At 42.1% G+C, this 16,460-nt stretch overlaps 1 protein-coding gene across 1 annotated transcript in view; it reads left to right on the plus strand.

The window, feature by feature from the left end:
- Nucleotides 1-16,460, plus strand: part of LOC138354749 (xanthine dehydrogenase/oxidase-like) — a 171,556-nt gene that overhangs the window by 63,801 nt on the left and 91,295 nt on the right. Inside the window, exons 9-13 of the mRNA XM_069309237.1 lie at nucleotides 6,475-6,701; nucleotides 6,880-6,982; nucleotides 7,397-7,530; nucleotides 8,437-8,565; nucleotides 12,390-12,557. Coding sequence (XP_069165338.1) covers nucleotides 6,475-6,701; nucleotides 6,880-6,982; nucleotides 7,397-7,530; nucleotides 8,437-8,565; nucleotides 12,390-12,557 — 761 coding nt within the window. The remainder of the gene's footprint in view (nucleotides 1-6,474; nucleotides 6,702-6,879; nucleotides 6,983-7,396; nucleotides 7,531-8,436; nucleotides 8,566-12,389; nucleotides 12,558-16,460) is intronic.

Consider the following 16,460-nt stretch of genomic DNA (forward strand, 5'->3'; position numbering starts at 1 on the left):
TCCATGCGAATGACATGTCCCAGGCACTGCATGCGCCTCTACTTCAGGAGAGTGAACACTGAAGGGATTCCAGTTCTCTCGAGCACTGCGTTGTTGGTGACGTAGTCTCTCCACGTGATGTCAAACATGCATCTCAGGTTCAGCATGTGAAACATATTGAGTCGTCTCTTGGCGAGAGCGCAGGGACCAGGATTCCGAGCCGTAGCGGTGTGTTCACACAACACAAGCCATTTAGATCTGCGCCTTGTTGTGCACTGTACTTTTGGCATTTGCCCAAATGTGCTTTGTGAGCATGGCCAGTGTTATTGCGGCCTTCCCGATATGCCTATTCATCTCATTGTCCAGGGAAAGGGTGTCTGAGATTGTGGAACCCAGGAACACAAATTCGTGGACCGCCTCCAGCTCGCAATCTGTGATGTTTATGCATGGTAACTCATTGACGTCTTGTCCAATCACCTATGCCTTCTTCAGGCTGATTGTCAGGCCGAATGTGAAGCAGGCTGCAACAAAGAGGTTGAGTATCTGCTGCAGGGCTTCTGCTGTGTATGTGGTGATCGCTGCATTGTCGTCGAAGAGGAAGTCCTTGAGGATTCTCATCTGTAATTTCATCTTTGTTCGGAGTCTGGATAGATTGAAGAGCTTTCCATCAGATCTTGTACGGAGATAGATTACAAAGGCATGTATAGCGAGGATCGCGAAGATGATGCCCAACAGCATTGGAGCAAGGATGCATCCCTGTTTAACATCTCTATTGATGTTGAATGGTTCATAAGCTTGAACATCGTACACGACCATACTCTTCATGTCCTTATGGAATGATTGTATCATGCTGATTTGGATGGGTGGGTTGACAGCCAATTTTGGCCAGGATCTTGATGAGTCCGTCTTTTCTCACGAGGTCGAAGGCCTTTGTAAGGTCAATGACTGCAATGTACAGGGCTTTTCTCTGATCCCTGCACTTTTCTTGAAGATGTCTCAGGGAGAACACCGCTTCAGTAGTCGATCTCTTGGCTCTAAAGTGGCACTCTGACTCTGGGTATACTCTTTCAGCAGGAATCTGGAGCCTGACCAAGACGACCCTAGCGATGAGTTTGTGAAAGATGTGAGGAGGGAGATGCCGCGATAGTTGTTGACATTGCTTTTGTCACATATATTTTTGTAGAGAGTGATGATATCGCATTTCGCATGTCTTGTGGCACCAAGCCCTTCCTCCAGCACTGGCACAGGCGTTCATGAAGCTCAGTTTTAAATGTTCCTAGAGCGCACTTGAGAACTTCAAGCAAAATACCATAGTCTCCAGGGGGCCTTCCCTGAGGAAAGTGAACCCAGTGCATTCTCAACTTCTTCCATAGTCGGTTCAAGGACAATTTTTCCATGATGGGCAGGCACTTGATTGCATCGAGGGCCTCTATGCTGACCAAGTTCTCTCTAGAGTAGAGTTCGGAGTAATGTTCTACCCAGCAATTCATCTGTTGATCATGGTCTTTAATGATCTCTCCAGTGGCTGACTTCAGAGGAGCTGTCCTGTTTTGTGTAGGACCTGTTGCCTGTTTGATCCCTTCGTACATGCCTCTTATGTTGCCAACACTGACCGCGGTCTGGATGCTGGAAAAGAGTCGGAGCCAGTAATCGTTAGCACAGCACCTCGCAGCTTGTTGATTTCTACTGTGGGCAGTACAGAGGACTTGTAGGTTCCTTTCTGAGGGCAGGTTCTTGTAAGCTGAGAAAGCTTATCTCTTTTCCGCTATAAGGGGTAACAGTTCCTCTACACTGGCCTCGAACCATTCTGCTGACTTGTTCTGGCTCTTACCACAACTAGACGTGGCAGTGTTGTAAATGGTGCGCCTGAGATGTGACCACCTCTCACTTGTGCTATCGCAGGGTGGTCCAGGAAGGGCGTTATCCAGCGCAGCATTGAACTCCTCCAATTTGTGAAGATCCAGGTTCTTTTTTATATTAAGGGGGCATCTGGGTCCAAAAATGCAATAAATGAAAACTCGTTCGATTTCAATCAAACTTTTTTGACAAGTTTTATATGAAAAGTATTTCATCTGGTCCAAGTTTCAGAATCGTAGCATAAATAGGAAGGTAGAAAAAAAATATTGAAGTAGTTGTGAAAATTATGCCAAAATGGTCAAAATCGATTATCAAACAAAAGTGTAAACTGAAATCATAACTATGACTCTTTGCTATCACAATAGTATATATTAAACAAATATTATAATTAGTTTAATTGGAAAAAAAATTTAAGAAAAAAAAATGTATTTTTTTTTTCATTTTTTTTATTGTTTTTTTTTCGGACGATTTGCATCAAACTTACACACCTGACTGCACGTAAGCCTATCTGTAAGGATGCCAATTTTGGAGAAAATTGGTTAATGTCAACCTCCACCACAGATTTTAGAACCTTAGACTTTATTAATTTCTGTTTTTTATCAATTGACACAAACGTTTACAAAACTGTTTCATTTTTTATTCAATTTACATGAAACTTACACAATATATGTGGAGGGCATGTCTCTACATTTGCTAGACAGCATTTTTCTCTAAGTTCGTTTATTGTTTTTATAATAGCAATAAACATGCCATATTTGCATAATTTTTGGGGGAAATTTTGAACATTTGTATTAGGAAAACTAAAGATGTTTTGGAAATTCTGAAACTAAGAATCCTTTATTATATGCTAATGTGTCAGAAAAGTGTCACAGAATAATTATATCTGAAACGTGTGTTCTGAAGTGTAGACTTGAAAATGTGTAAAAAACGTTGGAAAAAAAATCTCCCTTTCTATTTACGCTGCAGTACTGAAACTTGGGACAATTTCAGCACTTTTCATATACAACTAGTCAAAAAATATTGGTTGACATTGAACAACTTTTCCTAAACCACCAAGTCGGCCCCGGTGTGGTCTTCCTTCCTTCTTTGCTCTGTAGATTTTCTGGGGTTGGAACTTTACTTTCCAAATGACGAGAGAGTGGTCGGTGTCATAATCTGCGCACTGGAAGCTGCGGGTCAGTTTGATGCGTCTCAGATTGCTACGCCCCGTAAGCACCAGATCGAGTTGTGCCAATGTTTAGACCTGGGGTGTCTCCAGGAAATCTTGTGCTGGGGCTTGGTGTCAAAGAAGGAATTGGTGATACAGAGATCATGACGATAGCAAAGCTCCAGGAGGCGGTGCCCACTCTCATTCATCTTCCCAAATCCCAACTGGCCCGGGGAGGAAGACCAAGAGCTGTGATCGGAACCAACTCTTGCATTGAAGTCTCCCAGGAGAAAGACTGGCTCTTGTTGAGGTATGTCTCTGAGGTCATCATAGAACTCGTCCTTCGTTTCGGTAGAGGAGGTCAGTGTTGGAGTGTAAGCGTTGATGAGGCTGACCATTCCTGCTGCTGTGTGAAGCTGAAGTTTGAGGGTCCTTGTAGGCCTCTCCGTGGGCGGTCCTATGGACCCTGACAACCTGTTCCTGATGGTGAAGCCAGTTCCATAATCCCTTACCTCTTCTTGTGGTTTGCCCTGTCCAGAAAAAGGTAAAGTCCTTCTCCCATATGCTGCCGGTCGCAGGCAAACGTGTCTCCAGCAGGGCGATTACGTCCATCTGGAACCTGCGTAGTTCATTGTTGATCACAGCTGTCTTGCAGGCGTCGTTTACTTCCATTAGATATTCCGAGAGACCCGGTGTCATGGTCCTTACATTCCACGTGCCCAGTTTGAGAGCTGGGTGGCTCTGTGTCTGTTTTCTTTTGCCTGGTGCATGGTTGACGATCTGCTTGCTGGATTGCGACCTAAGCCAAAGTATCCAGTGGAGCAGGCGGACCATAGCAGGACAGCACCTTATTGGCTGAGAGCTGTCCAGCTTGAGGCGGGCGGTAGCTGTCCGATGAAATCGGATGATATATTCCACCGACGGAATCAACCCCTGGCGCCTCACTCTACGCCAATTGAATGGTAACTGTCACTTCCCGTGTTGAGCTGTCGCCAAATCGACGCTGGAGTGTCCTCTCCAGGGCACAGGCCTGGGAAGTAGTTATGGAGAACCGGCTGTTGCCCATGCAGCAAATCCTCCCTCTCCTCGCCACCGACGTGGTCCACGGGAAGGACAGGGGGCCACATACGCTTGGCACCAGTGTTGTCGCAGGAGTTGCCAGAATGTGGCTGTAAACAGCTGCAGACCACCTTAGGGTCTCCGGCTCCGGATTTTTTCTAGGGGTTGACTCCCGAAGCCTTTTCCATGAGTGGGTTTAGCCGCAAGGCAGCTGATGATTGAATTCAGAGTTTTCCTCCTCCTAGATGATCTGTCTTCCTAGGCTGTCTTGGGTGGCTTAATCATCATCATTCATCAATCAAGTGACGAGTCCCATCTGATCGACGCAACTGGTTTTAAGGAGCCATAGGAACGCCTTTACCCCATCTTCTTGTAAATAAGATAAATAATATCTTGTAAATAAGATAAAAAAATAATAAGGTAACAACAATAAAATAGTGAAATAGTTTGAAAATGTATTATTTCAGGAAAATTTGACTTGATAGGCAACTCTGCATATTATTTACCTTAGTTATATTGCCATTTGCTCAGTTGTCAGTGCTGTTGACTGATGCCCGATTGGTCCAAGGTTCAAATCGTGGGCAAAGAATGATGTTTTGTCAAGTTTTCTTACAACAGATGCTTCTCTTCACCCAGCATAAAATAAAAAAAAAAAAAATGCTAACTGTTGTGGATTGCGTCTTGTGGAAGGTTAGTGGTTTTCCCAAGGAGGCCTCTATTATATTATCAGGGTTCCTGTCCCCATCCACAGGTGAAAACATACTTCCCTATCACCTTACACACTAGTAAGAACATAAACACACTGCCCCATCACCCTACACACTAGTAAGAACATGAACACACCGTACCATCACCCTACGACTAGTAAGAGCATTAGTACAGTATCCCATCACCCTACATACTAGAAAAACAATTTCACACCGCACATCACCCTACACACTAGTAAGAACATAAACACAGTGCACCATCACCCTACACACTAGTAAGAGCATAAACACACTGCACCATCACCCTACACACTTCTATCAGCATCTTACAGACTAGTAAAAACACAAGCACACTGCACATCACCCTACACACTAAAAAGAGCACAAACACACTGCATCATCACCCTACACACTACTATGAGCACCTTACACATTAGTAAAAACACTAGCACACTGCACATCACCCTACTCACTAGGAAGGGTATAAACACACTGCCCCGTCACCCTACACACTAGTAGGAGCATAAACACACTACCCCATAAACATACACACTAGTAAGAGCATAAACACTGATCATCACCCTAAAAACTAATTAGAACATAAACACAGTGTCCCATCACCCAATACACTTGTAAGAGCATAAATACACTGCCCCATCACTCTATGCTCACAAGTAAGAAGATAAACACACTGTACCCTCACCCTTCACACTATTAAAAGCTTGGACACTCTTCAGAACACCCTACAGACCAGTTAGAGTATAAACACACTGCATCATAGCCCTAAACACTAGTAAGACCATCAACACTGGCCATCACCCTACACACTAATAAGAGCATAAACACACTGAACTATCACCTTACTTACAAGTAAGGACTTACTAGTAAGAGCATAAACACACTGCCCCATAATCCTACTTCATTAGTAAGAGCATAAACACAATGCACATCTCCCTACACACTAGTAGGTGCATAAACATACTCCATCATCACCCTACACACTAATAAGAGCATAAACACACTGAACTATCACCTTACTTACAAGTAAGGACTTACTAGTAAGAGCATAAACACACTACATGTTACCTTACTTACTAGTAAGAGCATAAACAATATTCATCACCCAACACACACTAGTAAGAGCATAAACACAATGCACATCTCCCTACACACCAGTAGGTGCATAAACATACTCCATCATCACCCTACACACTAGTAAGAACCTAATAACACTGCCCACCACCCTACACACTAGTTAGACCATAAACACAAGGCCCTATCATCCTATACGCTAGTAAGAGCATAATAACACTGCATATTTCCCTACTCACTAGTAAGAACATAAACACACTGCACCTTCACTCTACACACTAGAATGAGCATAAACACTGCAAATCACCCTACACTCTAGTAAGAGCATAAACACTGACCATCACCCTACACTCTAGTAAGAGCATAAACACTGATCATCACCCTACACACTAGTAAGAGCATAAACACTGATCATCACCCTACACTCTAGTAAGAGCATAAACACTGATCATCACCCTACACTCTAGTAAGAGCATAAACACTGACCATCACCCTACACACTAGTAAGAGCATAAGCACACGACACATCACTCTACACATCCAGTAAGAATGGATATACTCCACCATCTCCCAAGTAAAAACTTCAACAATTGATATAATCGTGAACAGGTGTAAAAACAGGTGTTTCTACAGCTGTGTTCAGCCCGGGGTCCATCAATGACTACATATACACCCGACATATCCCTGACCTTTCACAAGTGAAGGTGGCTGAAGATGGCCTCGTCTTCGGCGCCAACGTCTCCATCAGTGAGGTCATGGCCAACATGGAGACAGCAGCCTCCACATACAGCGCCGGGTACGCTTACCTGCTGCAGCTGGTGCAGATGTGGCGGTACCTCGCATCCACCTCCCTCAGAAATGTGAGTGTGAGGCATCCCTGTCAATGTCTCTTATAAACGGTAGAATTATCACATCTATTATTGTACATTTTCATTTGGAAATCTAAATAAAATTTTTACTTATTTTAACATTTTTTGTTGTCAACTAATCATGTAAATATCGTTGTTATTAATGTTCGGTGATCATTTCAATACCTAGATGAGCAGCTGGGCCGGCAACCTGGCCCTCAAGGTCGCCCACCCGGACTTCCCCTCAGATCTTTTTGTTGGCCTTCTGGGTGCCGGAGCCACCATCACCACAGGTAGGTCAGACAAGTTCACCACACGCCAGGCTAGGTCATATATGATCCGGCCAGGGCATGCTTGGCAACGTCTGATATAAGCTCTTTAAAATTCATCAATTTTATGGTCACCACTTTAAAGTTCATCACATTAAAGTTAGGGAATAGCAGATTTTGCTTAGGCTTACATCACGTAAAACTACGTCATACTAGACTCTAAAGGTGCCTAGTTCCCAAACTCAAACGCCAGAAGAAACAGTTCACCAATCTGTTACGACAAACTAAATAATAAAGCCAAACGAAGAAATATTTTATATATCATAGTGATATATTTTTTAATATTAATTTTACCTGAATATTATTAATGTTTTGTTCGATCTTATCTTAACTGGTGAGATTTACTCGATCTTCTTCACTTGACTTCTCCCCTCACAGCCGGTACAGATGGGGTTACGGCTACACACACAGTCGAGGAACTGCTCCAGGTCGACCTGAAGGGCGAGCGCCGAGTCATCCTTGAGATGAGTCTTCCTCCTATGGCTGAGGACGAAGTGTTTAGGGTGTTTAAGGTAGGGATGGTGTGTGCGTCCAGGAGCCATCGTAAATACATTGACCAGCACAAATTTAACCAGTCATAACGAGTCAATTTCCTGGGTATTTACCTTCCTTGTGATAGCTCCGGGGATTAATGTCTCCGTGGCCCAGTCTCTGACCTGGCCTTTTGGTTGGTGATCTAGTCAACTAGGTTATTTTATGGCGCTGCTAGCTGTCTGACATATGAATCACAGCCTAGTTGATCAGGTATACTTTGGAGGTGTTTATCAGGTTTCCTCTTGAATGCTGCGAGAGGTTGGCTAGTTATGCTTTTCATGTTCACGCCCGAGCCATATAAATTGTTAACCACAATACTGAGGATAAAAACATTCCATGCAGTCGATAGAACGCTCGTCTCCCATGCTGGATCTTGTGTGTTCGAGGCTCCTATATAATATATATGTATGTATATATTTCAAATGATAAACCTGAATAGCACACAGGCCTCACCTTAAATACTTGAACGTTCCAAATGCCCTTGATAGGACTAGAACTTGCCACCACGTGATGCAAAGCCGCAGGTGGAGGCCCTGAATTATTAGTGGTTGTGAAAAATATTTTTGATAAATGATCGCTAAGTGCGATCATCCTTGCCAAAGGCTTTTCCCTATCTGCATCGAAATATCATCATATATGAACTTCAATATGACAAACATATAGATATCAGCATTCACATAAATAGGATAAATTTTGCAATGAGGTGTTTAATGTTGCAGAGAAGGGTGTGCTTAAGGCTTCTGTAATCGTCACATGCACCTCCTCAAATTATGTGTGTTTGCGTATGATACATAAACAACCGTATATACTTATGTGCGTTGATGAGCTTCAAGAAACTACATACTTGATCTTTAATTCCCTTCCTCCTGCTCGGCCTCACTCAGGTGACTCCGCGTGTGACCAACAGCGTGGCATATGTCAACGCCGCCTTCAGGCTGCGGGTGGACCAGGCCAACGCCCACACAGTCCTCGACACACCTGTCATCGTCTACGGCGGCATCAGTCCCAACTTCGTAAGTCCAGGCGGGTTTAGGCTACTCAGTATTGATCTTTAAAAATTATTTAAAGTGCGCCAGAATATAATAAATAACATATATACTGACTGCCATAAGGCAAGAATTGTGTAATACCTCAGTAATTTTGTTGCGAGAGAACCTTATTTTGTGATTTGTATGGAAATACATGTTTCCGTATTCGATAAATATGATATTGCTGGAATTCCAGAGAATTATAAGTGTGCATCCATGAGTCTGTTCGTCTATTATTGCTCCAGCGCCTGAACGGTTCTGCAGATTTTCATACAAAAATTAACTATTGGTTGGCACTAGCATTTGTTGGAAATGCATAAATTTTGAAAATAAGACTTAGAGTGGGGAGAAAGGTGGAGAGGGGGAGAAGATTGGGGGGAGGTGAGAGAAGGGGAAAATTGGGAGAAAAGATGGAGAAGGGAGGATGTTGTGGAGAGGAGGACTGAAAGGTGGGAGAAAGGGGAAATTGGGAGCGAGGAAAGGGAGGGGAGGAAGAAAAGTGATGATGAGGGGATGAGGAAGAGAGATAAAAACAAGGGTAGATTCGAACAGAGTGGGGAGAGGGGAAGAAACAATAGAGGAGATAGCAGAGAGACCAGGGTGCAGCCGGAACCCCATCTAGTAGACACAATAAAACAAAATTACAGACAATTTTATACGATAGCAACAACAATTTAGAAAAATATATATTGGTTTCGTTAGAAAGCTACACTCTTCCTACAATTAGAAAGTGATGTTGTGGAGGCTGAATCCATACACGGTTTCAAATGTAGAACTGATAGAGCTCAATAAGCTCAGGCACCTGTACACCAGTTGATTGATAGTTGAGAGGCGGGACCAAAGAGCCAAAGCTCAACTCCTGCAAGCACAATTAGGTGAGTACACACATATTGGGTCTCGTGGCTGAGTGGACTGCGCTCTAGGGTCATAATTCCTAAGGGGCCGTGGTTCGATTCTCGGACGAGGCAGAAACAAGTGGGCAGCTAATTTCACCATGATGCACCTGTTCATCTAATAATCAATAGGTTCTTACGAGTTAGACCGCTGCTTCGAGCGGCTTCCTCGGAGTGAGTGTGTGTATGTGCGTGTGTCAGAGAGAAATATATGAAGAAGATATAAAGGAGGAAAAATAAATTTGTTAAAAAGGAAGAGTTCTTGAGCTAGTAGCTCGATTCTGCAGGCACTAAATAAAAAATACACTGGACCCATACACACACAAATACGGGAGCTGAACCTCATGTCGCTGGAAAAAAAGAAGAGTTAGGGAGAGACATGATCACTACATACAAAATTATCAAACGAATTGATATTGTAGATCAACACAGTTTATTTAACACACGTGGTACCACACAAGGGAACACATGTGGAAACTGAATACTCAAATGAGCCAATACAAGGAACTTTTTCATTACCAGAGTAGTTAAGAAATGAGATGCATTAGACAGGACAACCCGCTCTCGCACAAGACAGCACATATATGACTTATTGCTTATAGTTACTATTTCACATATAAATAAGTATATATATGAAATATTCCAAGAACCATTTTTTCCAAGGCACTAACTTTTTCTCTCAGTTTTATTAAGCAGTAGAGATTTTATACAAAATTTGACAATATCCTGAGTTACTTTACAATTTATTTAAATATTTTAGTTTTGTTTTATTATTTTCATAAAACTGTAAAATCAATATTGGTATAGGTTCAGTACTAATTGTAATATATTAACATGCTAAGAAGGTTAGGTCAGGTTGTGGTTTTCTATTCAGCATTTCAAGGTAAACTCAAATATTCACAATAAATTAGTATGTCACATATGCACTTATTCATAAGCAATATATTGACTATAAGCATTTGCGAGAACGGGTTGGACAGGAATGTGGTAGAAGCAGACTCCATGCACATTTTAAAATCTAGATATGTTAGAGCACAATAGATTTAAGAATCTGTTCACCAGTTGATTGATGGTTGGGAGGCGTAAGACCCACATTTTCATAAACACAATTACGTTTACATACTAACATAATCTTGCACAAACTTTCAAAAGCACTCATACCCATTTCAAATCCACACTCACAACAAAATCATTTGAACACTAACATGTATACAAAATCCCACATGCAAAGCACACACAACCAACGGAATTATCCTAACTTGCCTAGGTTAATTCAATCTAACATAACTAAAAACTATATTTTACTAAGGTTATCAAAATTTAACCTAAATTTAACCTGATTTATGATCTCCAACATCAAATCCACACACCACACACACACACACACAGCTTTTGCCTTTCTTAAAAACATTTCACTCTGTCAGAGTGGCATCCGTCTAGTTATTTTCAGCATACAATCCACACATTACCTACCCCCATTTTAATCCAAATTCCCTGTATTAGTGCTTCTTCTGGTCTCTAATACAATATATTCTTATGAAAAGTGTCTATTTGGACATTTTCCCATCCTGGAACACTGGCAGGACATCCCATTCTGCCTTAACTTAAGCTCTCATACTCTTCTAGGAAGAGTAGAGTTATTAGGCATTTTCGTACATCAGTTAAATCCAAATAGCTTTAACCTAACCTAGAACTGGGTTTGCTATTACGCAATATTCTTTGAAAATATAATAATTGCTATGTTCATGCCTTCAAATATCATATCCTCCAATAGATTGTATCTTCGACACCTGTCAATGCGTCATGTTTTTGCTATTCCTTATAGAACATCCTTCACAACCTAACCTAGAACTGGGTTTGCTATTACGCAATATTCTTTGAAAATATAATAATTGCTATGTTCATGCCTTCAAATATCATATCCTCCAATAGATTGTATCTTCGACACCTGTCAATGCGTCATGTTTTTGCTATTCCTTATAGAACATCCTTCACCTAACATTTATTCCACATATTTTCCTTGTACATTATAGGAAAAGGAAAACTTTTGTTATTGTGTACATTATCTATCCGGCATCTTATCTCCACAGTCATCCCAAAACACTCTCACCCAACCTTGTACTTTACTTTACTTGATTCCAATACTATACACATTTAGCACTGTTACACTGGATGTTCCGCTCTCGCTTTATAGAAAAAGCTTTGTCTCACTGTTTACAAATTCTAGTAAATAGTAAATACATAACACAGATAATCTTATTACCTTATAACTTTATGTATTTTAGGCTATTTTTTCCCATTTATCACCATATATCACTGACATCTAGAAGCGAGTCCAAGAACTAACGTACAACACTAGATGCATGATATGTCCCTAATTAATATATTACCCCATGACGGACTCATATAAGCCTAAATTTCACCATATAATATGTGGGTTCAAATCTGAAATACAGCCAAAATAAAAATGTTTTGGAGCCATTCCTCATTTGGAGCATTTGTGGAGCATTTTCGCCCTTGTAAAATTAGTTTGGAGCATTTGCGGAACCTTCTCACCCCTTGTCAGGTTAATCTGGAGCATTCTCACCCTGTTAGGTATGTCTGGAGCATGAGTGAAACATTCTCAACCATGTTAATCCTGTTTGCAGCATTAGTCTGATTTTATTCACCTTCAATAAGAGTAAATTTGAGAAGCAGCGTATGGGTATTGAGTTTCGTTTAGTGTTTTACTTTCATTTACAAGTGTAATTCAGAATTTGTCAAAAGATCAGCTATATATGTGTTTTGGATTTTGATACAATCGTTGAGATGCACATCGAAAGGCAAGCGATTGCATGCACTTGATATATTTTCAAACTAAACCCTGTAGTGTGGAATACAACTGTTAGGTAGCACTATATGACTTGTTGCTTGCAGGTGCGCGCTACAGCAACGGAGGCAGCGCTGGCAGGCCAGAGCTTGGAGGACGAAGCAACACTACAGTCCGCGTTTACTGCTCTGGCCTCCGAGGTGGTTCCTCTCGATGATCCTGCAGCCTCTTCCCCAGAGTACAGGCTGGCCCTCACCCAGAACCTTCTTTACAAGGTACTTACCTAGTTGGGCTTGCGGGAGTTGAGCTTTGGTTCTTTGGTCCCGCCTCTCAAATGTCAATCAACTGGTGTACAAATTGCTTTAAACAATCACTTTAAAGGTTTAGATTATTTTAATGGTTAGTGATAACCAAATGTAGGATGTTTATCATCCAGAATCTGCTCGTACTGAAGGTCATTATAACAACGTAAAATGTTTCAATTTTAGCAATGAGTTCTTTCAACTCGACACATCCATTGGATTCAGAGGATCTTTATGGCTATATTTAGTCAAGTGCCATGGTTGACCAGAAGTTTTTTTGCTGCTGCCCAGTACATATCATTGTGACTGGGAAGTCGGCCCAGGTTACTGCAGCCTACCTTTCTCTAGAAGAGGTCCTTTCCATTTGACAATTTTCATCCTGGAATAAGGTTCTCTGCTTTGGTTGGGCTTTATTATCACTGGAACAATTTGTATGTTTTTTTTTCTCCAATTCCACATTCCATAATATGCCATTTATTGACATTGAATTCCATTTGCAACTTGATATTCCAAGCACTTATTTTATCTAGATCAATTTGAAGGGTATTACAATCGTCTAAGTCTCTTATCTTCCTCATTATCTTAGCATCATCAACAAACGCATTCATATAATTCAGTATTCCTTTTGGTAGATCGCTTATGTAGATGATAAACATTACTGGTACAAGAACCAAACCCTGTGGTACTCCGCTAGTAACACTCCTCCAGTCAGATACATTGTCTCTGATTACTGCCCTCATCTGTCTGTTAGAACATTTGTCATCCATGTCAGAACACTCTACAAACAGGCTTTTTTTGGTCCAGAGAGGCACAGTCAACCCAACTATCTCTTTCCTATAGTATCTATGTGGCTCTGTTCAGTGGGCCAGCCAGAAACTTAGGGCCCGCGCAGGAATTTCCCTGCAAAAAAATCTCTACTGCTGCTCTTTCCACCCTAGATGATATTTTCTTTTTTAAACACCCGAAAATTATTATGGACTTAGTTCTATCTGCAATGTTTTTTACTAATTTACTGTTGTAAGCAGTTTTCCTTAATTTCTTGTTTAATTTCTGCTTCTTGTTAGTCACACATTTCCTTGATCGTCTCATTCTCTTTTACCACTTGCGCGCGTGTGAGGGTGTGGGTGTGTGTACTCACCTAATTGTGCTTGCGGGGGTTGAGCTCTGGCTCTTTGGTTCCCCGCCTCTCAAGCGTCAATCAACAGGTGTGTGTATGTGTGTGTACTCACCTAGTTGTGCTTGCGGGGGTTGAGCTCTGGCTCTTTGGTCCCGCCTCTCAACCGTCAATCAACAGGTGTACAGATTCCTGACCCTATTGGGCTCTATCATATCTACACTTGAAACTGTGTATGGAGTCAGCCTCCACCACATCACTTCCTAATGCATTCCATTTGTCAACCACTCTGACACTAAAAAAGTTCTTTCTAATATCTCTGTGGCTCATTTGGGCGCTCAGATTCCACCTGTGTCCCCTTGTGCGTGTGCCCCTTGTGTTAAATAGCCTGTCTTTATCTACCCTCTCAATTCCCTTGAGAATCTTGAATGTGGTGATCATGCCCCCCTAACTCTTCTGTCTTCCAGCGAAGTGAGGTATAATTTCCGTAGTCTCTCCTCGTAGCTCATACCTCTCAGCTCGGGTACTAGTCTGGTGGCAAATCTTTGAACCTTTTCCAGTTTAGTCTTATCCTTGGCTAGATATGGACTCCATGCTGGGGCTGCATACTCCAGGATTGGCCTGACATATGTGGTATACAAAGTTCTGAATTATTCTTTAATCAAATTTCTGAATGCCGTTCGTATGTTGGTCAGCCGCTGATGTTATCCTCTTGATATGTGCTGCAGGAGACAGGTCTGGCGTGATATCAACTCCCAAGTCTTTTTCTTTCTCTGACTCCTGAAGAATTTCCTCTCCTAGATGATACCTTGTATTTGGCCTCCTACTCCCTACACCTATCTTCATTATATTACATTTGGTTGGGTTAAACTCTAACAACCACTTGTTCGACCATTCCTTCAGTTTGTCTAGGTCTTCTTGAAGCCTCAAACAGTCCTCTTCTGTCTTAATCCTTCTCATAATTTTGGCATCGTCCGCAAACATTGAGAAAAATGAATCTATACCCTCCGGGAGATCATTTACATATATCAGAAACAAGATAGGACCGAGTACAGAGCCCTGTGGGACTCCACTGGTGACTTCACGCCAATCGGAGGTCTCACCCCTCATCGTAACTCTCTGCTTCCTATTAATTAGGTACTCCCTTATCCACTGGAGCACCTTACCAGCTACACTTGCCTGTCTCTCCAGCTTATGTTCCAGCCTCTTATGCGGTACTGTGTCAAAGGCTTTCCGACAATCAAGAAAATGCAGTCCACCCAGCCCTCTCTTTCTTGCTTAATATGTTACCTGGTCATAGAATTCTATTAAGCCAGTCAGGCAAGATTTACCCTCCCTGAACCCATGTTGTCGATTTGTCACGAAGTCCCTTCTCTCCAGATGTGCTACCAGGTTTTTTCTCACGATCTTCTCCATCACCTTGCATTGTATACAAGTCAAGGATACTGGCCTGTAGTTCAGTGCCTCTTGCCTGTCGCCCTTTTTGTATATTGGGACCACATTTGCCGTCTTCCATATTTCTGGTAGGTCTCCCGTCTCCAGTGACTTACTATACACTATGGAGGGTGGCAAGCAAAGTGCCTCTGCACACTCTTTCAGTATCTATGGCGAGATCCCGTCTGGACCAACAGCCTTTCTAACATCCAGGTCCAGCAGATGTCTCTTGACCTCCTCTCTCGTAATTTCAAACTCTTCCAAGGCCGCCTGGTTTACTTCCCTTTCTCCTCGCACAGTGACCTCACCTTGTTCTGTTGTGAAGACCTCTTGGAACCTCTTGTTGAGTTCATCACACACCTCTTTGTCATTCTCTGTATACCTGTCCTCGCCTGATTTAAGGTTCACTACCTGTTCTTTCACTGTTGTTTTCCTTCTGATGTGACTGTGGAGTAGCTTTGGTTTGGTCTTGGCTTTGTTTGCTATATCATTTTCATAACTTTTCTCTGCTTCTCTTCTCACCCTGACATACTCATTCCTGGTTATGTGTGTGTGTGTGTGTTCTCGCCTATTTGTGCCTGCAGGATCGAGCATTGGCTCTTGGATCCTGCCTTGCTAGCTGCCAGTTGTTTAAAGCAATGACTCCGTGAACATTTCTTCTAATTTCACTCTGTCAATCCACTCTAAGTATTTTATATATTGTTATAATGTCTCCCCACTGTTTTCTAGCGTGGTCAGGTTCAGATCCTTCAATCGCTTTTCATATCCCACCCCTCGCAACTCTGGGACTCGTCGCTAATTTCTGAAACTTTTCCAGTTTTCTAAACTGGAAAAGTTTAGAAAACTTTTCGAAAAACGACTGGTCTCATTTAGGCAGTGTAAAGCACTCTAGCTCTAAATGCCTCCTTACTTAGGTTTCTGAATGACGTTCCAACTTTTGCTAAAGTAGAGTACGCTGCTGTCTTTACTCGATTTATATGTGTCTCAAAAGTTAGATTTGGTGCTACGTCCACTCCCAGGTCCCTTTCTCAAATCGTCGTCACAGGTAGGTAGTTTCCCCTTCATTGTGTCCTGACCTTTAGATCTCCTGTCACGTAGTCACATTTCCATAACTTTATTCTTGCTCGTATTGTGCTCCAGTAGCCATTTCTCTGACCATCTCTGCAGCTTTTTCAAGTCCTCTTGGTGGATCAATTCGTATTTGTCACAACTCGTCTCATTAATTCCGCGTCATCCACGAACATCGACAGATAGGACTCGACTCCTGTAGATATGTCGTTCTCATATATTAGAAACAGAACTGGTCCCAGCACCAATCTTTGATGTAC

The sequence above is a fragment of the Procambarus clarkii genome, chromosome 64 (genome assembly GCF_040958095.1).
Source record: "Procambarus clarkii isolate CNS0578487 chromosome 64, FALCON_Pclarkii_2.0, whole genome shotgun sequence".
Taxonomy (NCBI): domain Eukaryota; kingdom Metazoa; phylum Arthropoda; class Malacostraca; order Decapoda; family Cambaridae; genus Procambarus; species Procambarus clarkii.